General features: G+C 38.5%; 1 protein-coding gene across 2 annotated transcripts in view; it reads right to left on the bottom strand.

Annotated features, from left to right (window-relative positions):
• Positions 1 to 466: 466 nt before the first annotated feature.
• The window catches only part of Pnpla8 (patatin like phospholipase domain containing 8), a 52,337-nt gene continuing 33,537 nt past the window's right edge, over positions 467 to 19,266 (bottom strand). For both annotated transcript variants that reach the window (XM_027419804.2, XM_027419805.2), the window contains 5 exons: positions 18,992 to 19,163; positions 14,100 to 14,157; positions 8,703 to 8,897; positions 6,408 to 6,603; positions 467 to 3,073 (listed from right to left, as the gene is read on the bottom strand). In XM_027419804.2, coding sequence (XP_027275605.1) covers positions 2,799 to 3,073; positions 6,408 to 6,603; positions 8,703 to 8,897; positions 14,100 to 14,157; positions 18,992 to 19,163 — 896 coding nt within the window. In that variant the 3' untranslated portion in view covers positions 467 to 2,798. The remainder of the gene's footprint in view (positions 3,074 to 6,407; positions 6,604 to 8,702; positions 8,898 to 14,099; positions 14,158 to 18,991; positions 19,164 to 19,266) is intronic.

The following is a 19,266-nucleotide window of genomic DNA, read 5'->3' on the forward strand; positions in this document are numbered from 1 at the left end:
AGCTTACTATTTTATTTTTTACTGTGTGTGCATGCATGTGCACATTTGCACGCGTGAACATGCATCCTGTATGGTATCAGGGATCAACTTTTATTCTGGGAATTCAATTAGGTTACCAAGCTTGGTGGCAGGTGCCTTTACCCACTGGGCAATATTTTATTTTTAACAAACTAACTAACCAAATTAGTAATGCATATCTGTGGGGTGTGATGAATTTGAAACTGTTCACATCAGTTGAATAAAGGCTATACTGAACAAAGCAATTAGTCTGACTTCTGAGAGATATATTTATCAAACTGGTAGACCAACACACGCAAATAGTCTAGTCCAGGGGCATAGTAGTCTGTGAATCCTTTTAGGATGGTAGATAGCTCCTGCCAGGAACAGAACAAACTGTTTTTTAATGTGCTTCCTATTTCCAAGTCATGAAAGAGTAATTGCCATAGATTTGCTTCAAAAAGTCAAATTAAGTGAACAGTTCTGTTGTATTTAAACTTGGCAAGAAACAACAACGAAAAAGAACACAGTGCAATGAATGTGAAAAGAATTTGTTGGGATGGAATCAAACTGGAATTTTCCAATTGGTTTTTGCATCCTAACTACACAGAGGGCATCTTCAATTTCCTGTAGAAGAAATTCATTGTGGGCATTTCTTGTAGACAGGCAGCTCCTTTGGAAAGGCTGCAATGTTGGCATGTTGGGTCAGAAAGCTCAGGAATCATCTCCTCTAGCCCCTTCTTCGTAGGTCTGTGAGTCCTTTAGAGGTGTCATCATGAGGAGAGCACCACTATATGGTACCATGGAGCCCAGGATGGCTAAAGAAAGACACAAGATATGTCCACAAAACTGAATACTGAGATAATCTGCTGTTGCAAAGAGCTCTAAGTACATTTCCTCACCAACTGAACCCAATACCACAGATTCAGTTCTGTTAGCTGGATCTGCAGTCATTCTACAACATTCCAGGAAAGTACATTCTAGTTAAGACAACTGTGTCTATCAGAGAGTGTGCTTTACTCTACCTTTCTGAGCAGTGTTCCTTACTCTACCTTTCTGAGCTCTAGTACCTTGCTTTTGGAAACAGAGAGCATGCTTTCATTCAAGAATAAATGTTATCTAAGTAATTACTCAGTTATTTGGATAACCAGTATCAAGTACCAGGGGGATACAAACAAACAAAAACACAAATGGCTATAGTTTGTTAGGATAAAAGAGCACAGGTAGCTCTCAAACCACATGTCTGAAGAAAGAAACTGGGCATTGAGTACCCCTAGCAATGAGTAGCAATGCACAGAAAAGAAAAGTGGACTTAAGCTACACAGCATGAACTGCACTAGGCAACCACAAGAGAACCTCACGAGGTACACCCATGTGGGTCACACAATTAGCAGCTTGTGCTTGAAATCTATTATAGCGTTTCCAGAATATGCAGATTTCCAGTAGTTTCTATTTCTTTTACACTAGTAAATCAGTCTAGTTGTTTAAGCATTTACTTGTATTTATAGTCTAAAAAGGATTATTTTAATTATCTTCTGAAATCACTGGAATCATATTTATCTTGTTCTTAAAACATGAAGGAGAAGTCACAAAATTTGACAATTGCCTTCCCTCCTCTTACAAGTGAAGGAGCTGCATCTCATAGACTGTGCACTGTCCTCATGGTCATGAACAGAGGCTGCTGTGCAGACAGCAGATTGACACCCACATCCTCCATCACTCCTCAGCTTTCAGCTGTCTCATCACTCCATGAACCAGCACCACAAACGCTATGACAACATGGGTAGCAGGGTCGATGTTAGTTTATGTGTATAAGGCAAAGGACACACACCTTGGCTTCATTTTTCGTGGGAAATTTCAACACAATTTAAAGATTTACAAAGGAAATAATACAGCAAAGAATAATTTAATTGGCCTACAGAACCAGGTTTTGACTTAGGTAAAACCCTAATAGGAAAAGGATTACTGTAGGAAATCTAACTGGACTAACATTTCTTTCTAAATGCTACAAGAAACTGGGCAATCATTATGAGCAATAAAAAAATCTTAAATGGCATTAGCCTTGCACAGCTGATCACTTTAATAGTTTATTTTTGTTAATGATAAGAATATTTTCTCAGTAAAATCAAACAATTGATTCTGTATAGTAAGTGATAAGATAGCATTCGATCTAGGAAATTGAACATTATCTTCAAGTTTCAAGAGGAAAGTTAGCTCACCGGAAATTCACCAATCTTTTAAAATAGAAAACTGCATTGGGTTCTTTAATATTTTAAACATACATGTACTTTAACAGAGAAAATCCCATTCCCTACATCTCTTTAAATGATATTACAGTAAAGGTAACACATGGACTGTGGGTGCACCTAGTGAGATGTTGAGTAGTGTAAATGCAAAGAGAAATCAGCTTTGACATAAAAGAAAATCAGTTGTCATACAAATTCCACATGATTGAGATGACTAAAAGCAAAGCACAAAATACAACACTTCCCATATCTTTTTTGGCACATATATTAATAAATTTTCAAACATCAAACAATTTAAGACCAACAGATACTAAAACCAACTAGCACAGTAATAAAATGCCTAAGGTTATGAACATCTTAAATATTTAATTGCCATATGACTTCTGTAATGAAACATCCTTTGTGAGATTCAAGCTGTTCAAAGCATCACCTGTTGCAGGATTTCCCAGAACTCACACAGTATCCCACAGAAAGCTCATGCTGAAGCACAGTTCCTCACTAAATTTGGTAGATCTTCTGATGGCCTTCATTTCTGAGAACACATGTATATCCTACTCACAATTTTGAAAAAAATGGAAGGCCTTCATACATGTCACTTTTTAGTTTTATCCAATCATTGATCTTTTGAAGAGTTGTTTTTTCTTGACTTAATATTTTTGCAACTTTTTTCATCTTTTGTTCATTTCTTTCTATATACTTCATCCCTTCCAGCTGCAGCTGGTCCAGCTTTTCATTTCGACTTTCATCTAGGGGTATGTTTTCACACATGACAGGATTGAATCTAAAATATGTGTCAGGAGGTAACAGGCCATCCAGAATTACATGGACTTCTGTTAAAACAAAAATTAAGGAGAGACGGTGGATAAGAAAAGAAGATGTGAGGTAAGTTATTTTGGAATGCTCCATTAATTTTTTTCATTTAAAATTATCTTCATTTTAGGTTCATTATAAACGTGCACTTCTTTTATCACCTCAACACAATAGGTTCAAGGAATCCATAATAAGTACAAATCTACAAATTGCAACGCACTTTTCAAATACTTTATACATACTGCCTAATTAAGGGTCTTGCTTCCCTTTTGGGGGAACCATCTTTACTGGGTGATATACCTAAGCATATTAAAATTCATCAGTTTTCACTGTGTAACTTGAAAAAGTTTGGTAATGGATAAACTTTTGTTTTACTATTGCAAGTCATGAGCATTCCTATGTCCTCCAAAGGTTTCTGAGTCTCCAGTGAAACGTGCCTTATCCTCCTCCTTTTTAAAGAATGACCACAAACAGAATCATGTTGGTTGTCTTGCTCTCCTCTTAATCAGCTATATATATATATATATATATATTATATATATATATATATTATATATATATATATATATATATATATATATATATATCTGATTGTTACACAGAGTATACTTAAATTTAAACTAGTTATATACCTTACATATATACTATTCATTCACCACTTAATCAGTAATTGCTTACAGTGGACCATATAAACCTGTTATGCTTTTGTATTTCAATAACAATTTATGATCAGTAATTATTATGTTCCAATGTAATTCTTGTATCTGTTTTCAAAGTTAACTATTACAATTAAACCCCTATATTTGTGTTACTAACTAAAGCATAAGTAAGTACAATGAGGTAACATTTCACATCTAAAAATTCCAAAAGAGCTCACCACTGACTGAAATATAGACTGAGGCAGTATGAGACTAGTTCATTAAAGACTATGTCTGAGCAGATGGCCTACCATAAGAAAATTTATTGAAATCATCACAAATGCAAATTAAAACCACAAAGTCACACTGTAAGGTTGGCTCTTATCAAAACATAAGAGATAAGTGTTGCTGCAGAAGTATAGGAATGCAAACTCAGACAACCACTATCAAAACAATATAGAGGTGCTACACAGAGATAGAAATATAACTACCATATGAACCAGAAATCCCACTCTGGGTATATATTCGAAAGAAATGAAATCAGAATCTTAAAGAGGTATCTGTTATCCCATGTTCACTGCAGTGTTTGCAACAGTCAAGATATTCATTCCAATATCTATTTTACATGCATTAGGATTTTAGCCTTAAGACAGGAAAAAAAGTCCTATCATCTGCAACATCAAGGATGAGTTTAAAGGACAATGTACTTATTGAAACCCAAGACAGATCTATAAGGACAAACAATGCATGGTATTTGTATGTAAAATCTAAAGTAGTGAAGCTTGGAAAAAAGACAGCATTGAATGCTAGCTGTCCTGGAGTTTGAGGATGGGGAAGATATTGGCTAAAGAGTAGAAACTTTCAATAACTACAGCTGAATAAATACTAGTGTTTAGATAAACTGTTGTATGGTAATCAAAGTTAATCACACCAGGAGATGGAAACATTTTTTACCTTGTTTGTGGCAATTGTTACACAGAGTATACTTAAATTTAAACAAGTTATATACCTTACATATACAGTTTTTGTTAGTTTTAACTCAACAAAGTGAAAACGATATCTTATGAATTTGACGAAACTTCAGATAGTGTTTTTGTGGGTCACCTTTTAAAAGATAAAAGTCCATAACAGCTGAAAAACCTCACTAAGATAATAATTTAATTAACATGATGATATAGAGAGACTGGCTTACACATGGAGCTGTTAAATGCTACTTTAAGAAATTAATAAAACATTTTAGGATCTAAAAATAAAGCAGTAAGATTAAGAGATATAAATAAAGCTAAAATTCAAAGTTCAAAATTCAACAGACACTTGCCAAAGGCTGAATATGTGCTAGGAACTGGGATCAACAATAAAGTGATAAGGCAAGATAAGCATTTTCACATTTTAACATGCTGAGGATGAATCTTGGGGCCTCACAAATGTCAGGCAAGGACTCTTTTAACACTGAGCTATACCTCCGCCTTTTGTCTTAAATTCTAATGGCACAGAGAGATGTGAGATATATTAATACATAATGTATACTATATAGCCGTAAGAAGACAAGCACTTTGTGAGGGAGAAAGGAAGAGAAGCAGCTGGGTAAGTAAACGGCTGGAATAAGATGGTGAAGAAGCTAGAGAAGTAGTCTGGAAAGGTCTCTTGAGAGCAGATGGCCTGAATGAAGCAAAGGCCACATATGTATCTGGACAGAGTCTTACAGGGACAATACAGCAAGAGCACAGGCCAAGAGGCCCATGAGCTCTTAGAAAGTATGGAGAGTATTGAGAATGAACGTGGGGAAGGAGAAGCACATTCAGGGTTCATTCTTACATGGTCGGGAAGTTTCAGTGGAAAACAGCTTTGGATTTTGTTTCACAGACAGGAAACCTAGAGAGCTTTATAAGAAGAGGAAAGACAATTGATATTTTAAATAGACTTTAAATGGGCCACTCTGGCCTTTTTAAAGAAGACTGTACTAGAAGGGCATCAAAGGTAGTAACAAGATTATATTCTAATGCCAGGTGACTTCCACATTTGTCAGAATCCAATTGTCTTCCAACTGTCTCACGGTTATTATATGAATATTTAAATCCATCTAACCTTTGTTGCTTTTCCTTTTCTTAACCAGCAAGTCTCCACCTGAGCTTTTGTGCCAGGTCAGTGTTAGATACTTCTCTAAGACAGCACAGCTGACACTAACTTCTAAGAGAGTAGTCTCATCAGGGTCATTGAACAAGTGAAGGGTAAGGAGCTCCCATGTGCTCTCTAAGCACGTAAGACAGACCTAAACCACTCTTTCACAGTTCAGATTACATTTACTCAAATCAAAACACTAAGTTGAAGTGACTCAAGGTAGCACAGAAAACCTAACTGTGGTAAGTTTGGCCCCCATAAGCTCACAGGCAGTGGCACTATTAGGAGGTGTGGCCTTGTAGGAGTAGGTATGGCCATGCTGTAGGAAGTGTGTCACTGTGGGGGTGGGCTTTGAGGTCTCCTATGCTCAAACTATGCCCAGTGTGGTACATAGTTCACTTCTTGCTGCTTGTGGATTAACATGTAGAACTCTCAGCTCCTTCTCCAGTACCACGTCTGCCTGCAGGCTGCCATGCTCCCTGCCATGATGATAATAAACTAAATCTCTGAAACTGTAAGCCATCCCAATTAAATGCTTTCCTCTGTAAGAGTTGCTGTGGTCATAGTGTCATTTCACAGCAACAGAAAACCAACTAACCCTCTGTATCTGTAGCACTGCTGATAACATTAGACAGCTTGGTCTTCAGGCTTGTGTACGTTGTGGTATTCCTCACATCACTCTCATACCGTCCTGTGCCCAGGGATACTATACACTCTAATGGTGCATCGGGCCAGATACATTTACACTCATGCATGGCCAGGGCTGAAGGGTTATTCAGAAGCAAACCTCCATCCTGTAAAACATAAGTCACAAGAGCAGTTCAGTACTTACTACAGGGAAAAATCTAACAGTGTACTGAGTGATTTATAAGAGAGTCCCTTCAAATGGATTTATTCATATACTACAACTGCAAAATCCACCAACTAAGATGCTAAGTTTTAGTTTCATATTTTGAACAACTTTTCTGGATTACTGTGTATATGTCACTCAAAAATACTGAGATGAACTGAAAAATCTAAAAACACTTTCATGTAGTATTTATTGACTATGTTCACACACTTGAAGGTCAGAGAAAAACTTCTGCCATATGGGTCCTGGAGAATGAATTCAGGTCAATGGACTTTGTAGCAAACACCTCTACCTACTGAACCATCTTGCTAGCCCCTGAACCAAACAATTTTTAAAGACACAGGATAGTTAGCAATTAATAACAACAAAACAATCTCTTATAGGTTCAACATAAGTTAATGGAAATTTAAACAACATAATTTTAAGGTATCATATCCACAGTACAGCTATACTCTGAAAAAAGCAGGAGAAAGTTTGAACTTCTAAGTCAGTGGTTCTCAACCGCTGACTGTGACCCCTTTGGGGAAAGAACAACCCTTTCACAGGGTCACCTAAGATCATTTGAAAACATACAAATATTTACATGAAGATTCATAACAGTAGCCAAATTACAATTATGAAGTGGCATCAAAAATAATTTTGTGGTTGGAGGTCACCACTACATTAAAGGGCCATGTCATTAGGAAGGTTGAGAACCACTCTTCTAAGTGTTTTTCAGTATCTATTTTTTGATGCAATGTAAAATATGCTGATAGAGTAATATAAAAATAAAAAGTATTTAAAATGATGGCCAAACTATAATAGAATGACTCACATAGTAATATTTAAATGTATTTAATTACTATATTGATACTGAGCTTAAAATCTAGCAACATACATCTGACTAAAGATATTTTAAGTAACTATGTAGGTTTTTCCCTAGATGGCTTCCACATGTATCCCACTGTAGATGTATGATTTGTATTTCAATAGTCTACTTTCTTCCTGTCATTTACTACCTTTTGGGTTTCTAAGATTACTTCTGCAAAGGAAAAGTTTCTACTTCTGGTGAAGTCCAACGCACCAGTGATTTTTGTGGAAGAACAGTAACTCTGGGTTTATGTCAAGGTTTTTGGTGTGTGTCTGTGAGAAAGAGAGAGGTGGGGGCAACAACAGTGACTAATTTGTTGAGCAGAGTATCCTTGGGCTGCAGAGATGCTTCCCTGGGTAAAGTGCCTGCTATTTAAGCAACAGACCCTGAGTTTGGATCCTGAGCACTTAGTAAAAGCCAGGTGTGGTGGTAAATGTTGTGTCTGTAACCTCAGCACTAGAGGAGAGGGGCAGGCAGATCCATGGAGCCTAATGAGCAGCCAGTCTAGTCAATTGGTAAGCTCTGGGTTCAGTGAGAGACCGTCTCAAAAAACAAGGTGGAGAGCAAAGACACCTAGTGTCAACCTCTGGTATTTACACAGATTGCTCACACGCACTAGACACACATGCATAGTCTCTCCCACAAAAGCACTATCCTTTCTTTGACTTGCTTTGTATCTTTATCAGAGATAGAGGTCATATGTATATAGGGTTATTTCTGGACTGTTGTATTTTACACACACACAGAGAGAGAGAGAGAGAGAGAGAGAGAGAGAGAGAGAGAGAGAGAGAGAGAGAGAGAGAGAGAGAGAGACAGAGAGACAGACAGACAGACAGAGAGACAGAGACAGAGAGACAGATAGACAGACAGACAGACAGACAGAGACAGAGAGACAGAGACAGAGAGAGACAGAGAGAGACCTAACTCAGGTGTCCATGAGGTCAGAGGCATCAGATCCCCCTGGAACTGGAGTTAAAGGTGGTTGTGAACCTCCTGATGTGGGTGCTGGCAACCTAACTCAAGTCCTCTAGAAGAACAGTAATTGCTCCTAACTACTGAGCTTCCTATCATTCAGTGGTTAAGACCTTTCTTAAGGCGTTTTGTTTTGTTTTTTAACCTGAGGGTTTTTTGGCAATAAATTAAAGATAAGCAAATTTTAAGAGTTTTAAAGACAGTCACACAGGTCAACTTACTTGATGAAGATCATTCCCCAGTGCATATTCTGCAAAGTAGCCTGGAGCAGCTGATGAGGCTCTAATGGCTTGCCACAGTTTATACTGACAGCCTCCTAAATAGTGAGAGTTGATGCCAGGAAAATGACTGTAGTTTCTGAACACAAAAGCTTTTGGTGTCAGTCCTCTGTTTACTATGGTACTTACAGCAGCTACCTAAAGAGTTAAAAAAGTAAACAATATGACTATTATTAATCATAATATCTAGAACCTTTAAAAACGAAATACTATTTATTATTATTTGTTAGTTATTTTAAAGGCAGGGAATCTCATTCTGCAACCTTGCTTGGCCCAAACCTCACCATGTAATCTAGGCTGGCCTTGAATTTGTGCAATTCTCCTGCCTCAAGCTCCTGAGTGCTGCAATTACAGATGTGAACTGCCATGGTCCACTGAATACTATTAGTTATACATATATCCACAACACCAACAAGAACAGTGTGTAATATAAAATACTCAAAGAAACTACATGTTTGTTAGGAGAGAAACAAAGGTAAGAAAGAAAGGTAAAAGCTGTGAGACAATTGTGATATTTATTAGATGGGAACAATAATAAAAGGTACATTTGAATATGTGACTATTTTAAAAGACTCAGAATGGTACACATTTCTAAAGTAATAACTAATGCAATAGTGTCAGCAATTAAATAATTACAGATCAATAAATTAGTCTGTTTTTATCTTACACCTGTCAGAATGGCTAAGATCACTAACACAAATGACAACTCATGCTAACAAGGATATGGAATAAGGGTCATCCATTGCTGGTGGGAATGCAAACTTGACTAGTCAGTATTGGAATCAACACTGATTCCTCAGAAAGTTGGAAATCAATCTACCTCAAGGTCCAGCTACACTGCTCTTAGGCATGTACCCAAAGGATGTTCCATCCTACCACAAGGGCACTTGTTCAACCATGTTCATTGCTGCTCTATTCATAATAGCCAGAAACTAGAAACAACCAAATGCCCCTCAACAAAAGAATGGGTGAAGAAAATGTGTTATATTTACACAATTGTATTACTCAGCTGTTAAAAAAAATAACATCAAGAAATATTCCATCCAAATGGATGAAACTAGAAGAAAACACCCTGAATGAGGTAACCTAGACCCAGAAAGATAAATATGGCATGTATTCACTTATAAGTAAACATTAGCCATTATAGAAATGATAATCAACCTACAATCCATAGATCCAGAGAGGTTAGTCATACAGAAAGGTACTGGGTGGGGGGATGGATCTCTCTGGGAGGGGGAACAGATTTTACAGGTACACTGGGGGCAATTAGGGATGGGAATGGGATGATCAAATAGGGAGGGGGAGGGGAGATAGGGTTGAGGGAAAAACAGATGGAATTGAGGAATACTTGAGGGATGATATGGAAACCTACTGCAGAGGAAACTTCCTAAAATATATGAAGGAGATCCTAATGAAGTCTCCTAATAATGGGGGATACAGAGTCCCAACTGGCCATCTCTAGTCACCAAACAAGGACTCCAGTGCTGGAACTGAGTTGCATCCAGTTGAGCTGTTAGCTGAGGGGGCCCATGGACATCCCCAGACATTCCAGTTTGTTGCTAAGACTGGATTGCTCTCCACAAACTGACAGCAGCTGAAACTGCTGAGGACAATCCCCACACAACTCATTCAACATGATGCCTTCACCCCTGTGTTCTGGTGTCTTTGGTGCGGGAAGGTTCTCTGCAAGCTACCAAAAGAAAAAGCTAACCACAAACCCAGCTATAAAACCTTTGATCTACAATCTGTCCTGCCTACAAGATATGCTAGGGCAATGGCAGCACAGAACTTATGAGAGTAACCAATCATTGTCTAATTTGACTTAAGGCTCAATCCATGAGACAGAACCCACACCCTGCACTGCTTGGTTGATCAAGTATCAGAGCTCTACCAAATAGCCCAAAGATCTAGGGTAAAACCAAAGACTACTGTTCCAAAAGAAAAAAGTACCAATAAAATCACTCCTAATAATATTATGCTATACTCATAGACCAGTGCTGTATTCAGTCCTCATCAGAGCAGCTTCCTCTTGCAGTAGACAGGAAAAGACGCAGATCCATAGTCAGAATTAAAGAGAGAGAGTCCTTGGAACAAATAGTTTTAAATGGGATGCTTCCATCAAATCCCTCCCCTCAGAGCTCAGGAAATCCTTCAGAAGAGGAGGCATGTTGGAACATGGTCTATGAATGAAGCTATGTGAGATTTCTGAGACCTTGTGAGAAAACTCCAAGTAAACAAGACAAGAGTCTTATAATCTCTGTTCCTCCATAAATGAGTTGTTCTTGGAATGGGCTTTCATGTTCCTCCTAGTGGAGTGGATAGGAGTCAGTTTACTTGGGATTATTCATTACTACTAGCTATTCTTTGTTTATATGTCTCTATGGAAAACCATGTTTTTGCCACTTGCAGCTTGTCCTTGTGAACAGCTTGAACTCATGAAACCTTTACTCAGGTGACCTTTCTTAACTCTCAGGGTATAAACTGTCTGATGCTCTAAATAAACTTGGATATTGCATGAGACTTTAGTCTGCCTCATTTATAGGGTCCATTCTCCCAGGTCCCACTGACAACCAGAGTGGTAAACAAAGGAGAAAGAGTGTAAGAGCCAGGAGGGATGGAGGAAACTAGGAGAACAAGGCTCTTTGAGTCAAATTGGGAAAGCTCATATAAAGTCACAGAGAGTAAAGCAGCAAGCACAGGCCTACATGGTCTATACCAGATCCTCTGTGGATATATTTTAGTGTTCCATTTAATATCTTTTCATGGGAACCCTGAGTGCTTGAATGAGTGGGTCTCTGATTCTTGTGCCTGCTCTTGGGGCTCTTTTCCTTTTGTTGGGATACTTTATTAAGCCTTGATAAGATGAAATTTGCCTTATCTTATTATATTTTATTTTGTTATATTGGTTATTAATTCTTAGAAGCTTGTTCTTTCCTAATAAAAGAAAGAGAGGGAGAAGGGCGGGGAGCTGTAGAGGAACTGGGAGGAATAAAGGGAGGGGAAATTGTAATCAGGATATATTGCATGAGAAATGAATTATTTTCAATAAAAGTAAAGAAAATGGAGAAAAAGAAAAAATATTGTTATTTTAGCAAAGCTAGAGCATAGCCCTGCACAAATTCTCACAGCTTTCAAACCGTAGGCCAAAGTTTTTCTGTCCTGTGTAAAGCCCTGCTAGGGCCCTGTTTGCTTTTTCACTTAATAAAGAAAGGTTCTGTCCTATATTTCTGTAATTCATGGCTCTTGGTGTCTATGGGTGTCAGATGGCCATCCACTAAAATCCACAGGGTCTTTCTTTAACTGGGATACAGAGAAAAGGTGATTAAGAATCCAATGGGTGGCTGCTCTGTTTGTCACAACAAAGAACCTTTGGGTATGGCTCAAGTTTTTCCATGCTGACATAGATTCCTTTACCCAAAGTTGACAATTTCCACAACTTGGAAGCAAATATTCAAACAAAAACAGAGGCCTAGTGATGCAGAAGAAAACAACAGAGGGGTCAGTAGGGCACATCCTAGGGTCCTCTCCCAAGGAATGAAGTCATCTCTTTGTCATGGTCTTCAAGGCCACTGAGTGATCTAATCTGCCTACTGCTCCAGTCTCATCCCACATGCTGCCCTCCCAACCTTGGCCCCTAGTCTTCAGGAAGGCTGGAATTCTCTTTGTCCTTTTGCCAGGAATGCTCCTACTTTCCAGCCTTTACAATGAGGTCTCACAAAGTAGCCTTCCTTACATCCCTTAAAATGTATGCTTTCCGAGAACTGCTAGCGTGTTCCACAGCATCCACTTCAGGAAACTACTTCATTTGTGAGATTATTTAATTAACAGTCATAGTAAGTAAATAATTCACAGTCCTATAATTCCATGTAAGTGTCCAGCTTACTTTATTATTCTAAAGTAATAACTAATACAATATTATCATCAAAAAACCAATAATGATTAATATAGTATATTTACAAGTTGTTTCTCTGTGCTTTGAAAGCATTATGCATTTAGTAAAGCCACAGAATTATCATGCACAAATTCAGTGTTGCCACAAGGCACACAGCATTCACAAAATGAAGGTATGAAAGTAACGATGTTAAAATCTAAGCAGCAAAGGAGAGGCTACCTTAAATGCCCTCCCCTGATAATGAGATTGATGGCTGTCTTATATGCCATCCTATAGTCTTCATCCAGCAGCTGGTGGAAGTAGAAGCAGACACCCACAACTAATCACTGAACTGAACTGGAATCCAGTTGCAGAGGAGGAGGAGTGATGAGCAAAGGGGTCAAGAACAGGCTGGTGACACCCACAGAAACAGCTGACCTGAACACTGGGGAACTCTTGATCCCCAGACTGATAGCTGGGAAACCAGCATGGGACTGATCCAGATCCCCGGAACGTGGGTGTCAGTGAGGAGACCTCAGAAATCTATGGGGCCTCCTGTAGTAGATCAGTATTTATCCCTAGCATAACAATAGACTTTGGGAGCCTATTCCACATAGAGGGATACTCCCTGAGCCAAGACACACAGGGGTAGGCCTAGGTCCTATCCCAAAGGTATGACAGACTCTGAAGACCCCCTATGGAGGGCCTCGCCCTTCCTGGGGAGCAGAAAGGACAAGTGATAGGCAGGATGTTAATTGGGAGGTGGTGGTAGGGGAGGAGGGGAGAGAGAGGGAACTGGGATTGACATGTAAAACAATCTTATTTCTAATTCAAATTAAAAAAAATCTGCAAAAGAAAAAAAAAGGAAGTGACATTAAAAGAGTAACAGAGAGAGTGGTTTCTTGATTTTGCTTCCTTACAGCATGTCATTCAAGAATAAATAAATGCAAGCCACCGGGGATTCCTATAATTATAAAATTATAATCCTCATCAAACAACTACTGTTAAAACCAAGATAAAGCAATTTCAGATTGTGGCATTCCAAGCAAATCAATGAATGAATAACTACATAGAGACATACCTGACTCATTTTTTTTTTTAAACTGGGATTCCATTTGTACACTAATATAATCCTATTGATTATATATATTATATACAACTTCTCTTTAAAAATCTAAGATAAAAATCCTTTAATTTCCCTTAAATCACTAGATTTTGTTAAATTGATTATGATAAAATATTATTCTCTATTTTCAGTCACAATTCATGTTTTTAAACTTTTATTACACTTTTACTATATACAGAAATAGTCTAATGATTCTATCCTGTATTTTAACAGAATGACCTGATAGGAATCAATAACATCTATTGAAAGGAATTCCCCAGAATGCTTCTCCTTATTGTGACTACTCATAACACATGCTTTCTTCAGACTCTGTGATGGTCTACCTATGAGATTTCAGACTCACCTTAGGACATGCTGGGTCTCTTGCTGTTTCAATCATTAGTGCAGATCCCATTCTATCCCTTTATTAAACAAGAACACGTGAGTTATATCAAAACTATTAACAATCAAAGACTACACACTTGCCTATAGCTTTTATAGTACTAAAACAGACAAAAAGAACTTTAAACCTCCAAGAGGCTTAAATCCAATTAATTCTTATCACACAGCAATAACATATTATGCAAATTAATGAAGACACTCTCAGGAGTTATAAAATAAAAACAGCATTGAATGGTGTATTATTGGCTTTGTAATTTTCTTTTATACATTTATTGGAACATCTTAGTATTAATACTTCATGAGAAATGATATGAATTATTCCTTCCTAGAGGCTCAGAAGACCAGGAAATAACATTTAACCTGCAATAACAGGTATGGTGACTTTACAAGATGAAGGATATAAATGTATGTCATCATGCTATACTGATAATCCCTACAAAATTTCCCATGGAACCATGGTTTTTTTTTTGTTTGTTTGTTTGTTTTTCAAGACAGGGTTTCTCTGTGTAGCTTTTAAACCAAGCTGGCCTCAAACTCACAGAGATCTGCCTGTCTCTGCCTCCCAAGAGCTGGGATTAAAGGCATGTGCCACCACGGCCGGCCCAATGGAATCTTTTTAGTATGACAAAAGTAGCTTACGATTCATTTTGATGATTAAGTGAAAAAAGTGAAATGTATTTCTGAGAAAGAGGGAAAATGATTTATTTCATTAAAAATTAAAAATCTACAGATGTAGAACAAAAATTAATAGGAAAAAAACTTAAACATAGACTGTCAAATCTATGAAATAAGAAAATAAAAACAGTAAACTCAATGTTCGAATTGCATAAAAAACAAAGCTTGACTACCATTTCAATACACACCAAGATTATTTTGAGATATATAGCTTACTTAAAAGCTTAGCATTAGATTAAAAATAACAATTATTTACTTAATTTCAGGATAGAAAGTAATTTTATAGGCATTAAAACAAAGTTAAAAATCATTAAGAAAAACATGGTTAAATGAACATTTGTAAATCCACTACATTAAAAATATCACTGTATCACTCACTACAAATGTTTCTTGATGCTGGGGAGACATTTCGTGGGAAAGGGCAGGGCACTTGCTGTGAAATCAAGAGGACATGAGCTCAGGTCCTGGGCACTCACAGGAAAGTGAGACAAGAACAGCCACATCTGTTGTCCTGCTTTGGGGACAGAGACCCGATGGTCCCAGGAGCTCACTGGCCAACTAGTCTAGTCAAAAAGGCAGGCAACCTTTAGGTTCAGCGAGGGTCCCTGTTTGAAAAACTAATGTGGAGAGTGATGTAGTAAGACACCAAATCACCACGGGGGTGGGGTGGGGCAGGTGGGGGTTGAGGGGGCACCCAATGTCATCTTCTCGCCTCTGTGTGCACTAAAGGATATCTGAATACACACGTGTGATTAATACTAATTTGATACAAGCTAGGATCATCTGGGAAGGGGGAACTTTGAGAAAAATGCCTTCATCAGATTGGCCTGTAGGTAACTCTATGGGGCATTTGATTGGTTAATGATTGCTGTGGGAGGTCCAGGCCACACTGAGCAGGTGGTCCAGGGTTGTATAAAAAAGCAGGCTGAGAGCCTGGCGGTGGTGGCGCACTCCTTTAATCCCAGCACTCTGGAGGCAGAGGCAGAGGCAGAGGCAGTGACAGAGAGGCAGAGAGGCAGAGAGGCAGACAGGCAGACAGGCAGACAGGCAGAGAGGCAGAGACAGAGGGCGAGAGAGAGAGGGCGAGAGAGAGAGAGGCCGAGAGACAGAGGCCGAGAGAGAGAGGCCAAGAGACAGAGGCAGAGAGGCAGAGAGAGGCAGAGAGAGGCAGAGAGAGGCAGAGAGGCAGAGAGGCAGAGAGGCAGAGAGAGGCAGAGAGAGAGAGGGAGAGAGAGGCAGAGAGAGGCAGAGAGAGGCAGAGAGAGGCAGAGAGAGGCAGAGGCAGAGGCAGGCGGATCTCTGGGAGTTTGAGACCAGCCTGGTCTATAAGAGCTAGTTCCAGGACAGCCTCCTCCAAAGCCACAGGGAAACGCTGTCTCGAAAAACTAAAAAAAAGCAGGCTGAAGCAAGCCAATAAGCAGCGTTCCACATGGCCTCTGCTTCAGTTCCAGCCTAGAGTTCCTGTCCTGACTTTCATTCACGATGGACTATGGTTGGGATGTGTAAGCCAAATTAACCCTTAATGGTGCTTTGACACATCAAATAGAAAGTAAACTAGGACACGGTTCCCAAAACAAACAAAAACAAATAAACAAACAAAACACCCCAAACCAACCAAACAAATCAGCACACCATTAAAAAGAAAAAGTAAAGTATGTTCTTAAAAGAAAGAAAGTATTCTGGACCCATTAGATGGCTTATCAAATAAGCATTCTTGCTGCCAAGCCTCATGGTCTGAGTCAACTACAGAAACCCACAAGGCAGAACAAACAGTGTGGCATGAAAACCTAAACACACATATACACAATAAATAGATGGAAAAACAACACATTTTCAATATATGGTTAATGTATTCACAATATAATTTTCCCTGATAGGAAAATGAGCAAAATATCACATTCACATAATTCACAAAAAGAATGCAATAAAAAACACAAGGTTTATGGTCACTGAAAAAACTCTCAAACTCATATATCTTGAAAGTTAAAATTATTTGGTATTTAAGAAAACTGATGCTGGCAGATGAATAAGGCAGGATCCTATTTTTTAAGAACAATTCAGCAATTTACACACATATATCTCAAGACTTAATGTTTGAGAAATTCATTCCTTCATGCATTAATGTGATGGATCAAATCCACCCCCATTCCCTGTCCTCCAATTCCTTCCCTCTCCTTATCACCACTTTTTCTTCCCAAATGCATGTACTCTTTTTTTCTCAAGACTTTACATACATGTAAACATTTCTGACTGAGAGTTTTATGTCTAGAATTTTCCTTTAAAGATATCAGCAGACTAAAGTTGATATTTAAGGAATCCACGTCCATTGTGAACTACAAAAATAAGACATCACAAGTGTTCTTTTCTAATAGGAAACGTATTAAACCAAAATTGGATTATGAGCAACCATTCAAAATGCCTTCAATATATAATGGCCCATATAATGACAGATCACCTGTGACAGATGTTAAGTGGAACTCCAGGATACATGCATGATCACCCCAATTGTGGGGGAGGAGGAGCACACACACAAACACAGGCACACACTTGTTCAGCTATAAGTTCTAAAAAGTTTTTGTTCTTAGTGGGATTATAGGTTATTTTCATTGTTTTCTTGAATGTTTCATTATTTAAAAAACAGCATTTGAACAAATGAGAAATTAGTATGTTTCCTATAAATTAACAAGACTGACAAATTGTGAAATGTTGGCACAAGTTTAAATTTAGTTTTCTACCACAGCTTATCCTAATCACATGGTCAAGAAAATAGTATACCACCATGATCTGAAATATAGTGTAGTCTTTCAAAGGTGCTACTAGTTTTAGTAAAATTGAAAACAAGGGAAGTGATACCAATTTACAAGCATAAAATAACTTCAGCTATACAAAATATATGGGGAAACATAAGGAGCTAAGGACATGTCTCAGTGGGTGAACCATGAGGGTGAGTTTGAATCCTCAGAACTCAAAACAGAAAGCTGGACATTTTCTTGTAATTCCAGTAATGGTGAGAGGAGAGGTGGAGAAAGGGAGATCCCTGGAACTTCATGACCAACCAGCCTAGCCTACTCACCAAGTTGCAACCTAATGAGAGGACCCTGTCTCAACCTCAAGCAAAGGGAGGAAGGGGCCTGAGGAGCGACACTAGAGGTTGACCTCTGACCTCCACTTGCACACATTTGTTTGCACGATGCTGTGGTGTACACATGGAGGCCAGAGGACAACATCTGATACACGCATCACCCACTAATCAAGACAAAACTAAATATATTACAAATTCCACAGCTTTCAATAATAAGGCTTGGGTGACTTAAACTTCTACCTTTCACTTACAGTTTTGATTTTATTTCGTCTGGAAAGAATTTTAATATGAGTGTTTCAGAATAATGACTTAAGAACAGACTGTAAGACATCAAAAAAAATTATCAGTATACACATACAATGTATGTACAATATTGCTAAGGAGAGGACTGCATGTGTGCCTGCCCACAAGCATGGAGATAGGAGTTCAGGTCCCAGGACCCTTATGAAAGGCAGGCATGCTGTGGATCTGTGACTCTAGTGTTAGGAAGATAGAGATAAGTAGATCCCTGGGGCTCGCTGACCTGTCACTTTAGCCAAATTGATGACCTCCAGGTTAATCAAAGACCCTGTCAACAAAAATAAAGTAGGCTGGGAAGATGGCTTCACAAGCCTGGCAACCTGACATCAGTCCCTAGACTCCATGAAAGGGAGAAGAAAACTGACTCCCCCATGTTGTCCTCTGGCCTCCATGTATACACCACAGCACATGCAAGCCTCCACACCATGCACACAGTGATAGATAAATGATAAAGTGGTGACCTAGGAGGACACCTGTCATTAACCTCTGGCTTCCACTTGCATGTAAACACACACACATACACACATGCACACGTGCATGGATCCCAAACACATATGAACATACATAGAGATGAAAATATACATTCTCCTACACACACCAAAAATGACAATTATAATTTCCACATGCAAATCTTATACACACAAATTCAAGAATCTGTGACTAGAACATGACTCACCAAAGCAGTCACAGGGGTTATTTCCAACTAGTGGGAATAATACTATTCTTGTATTTCTTATAGTTTTCAGATTTTCAAATGCATAAACAACTAACCAAAATATTTTCAAAAGAAAACTCACTGAAGGATCTTTTCCCATGTGTGACTGTCATAAAATGCATGGCTCCAACTCATTTTGACAGTCCCGACAATGACGTTCTGTGAGAACACGTCTGAGCCCAACTTTCGATAGAGTTCCTCACATTGATCCAGCGGCAAGTGAAACAATCCCAGCATGAACGCTAATATGGCCCCTGGAAAGAAAACTCTTAGTTGTTATTAGCAGTGAACTGACTGCTCTTACAATGACACACGACTCTGAGCCACCAAACTGCTATAATTCTAGTTCTGATGCTT

The sequence above is a fragment of the Cricetulus griseus genome, chromosome 5 (genome assembly GCF_003668045.3).
Source record: "Cricetulus griseus strain 17A/GY chromosome 5, alternate assembly CriGri-PICRH-1.0, whole genome shotgun sequence".
Classification (NCBI taxonomy): domain Eukaryota; kingdom Metazoa; phylum Chordata; class Mammalia; order Rodentia; family Cricetidae; genus Cricetulus; species Cricetulus griseus.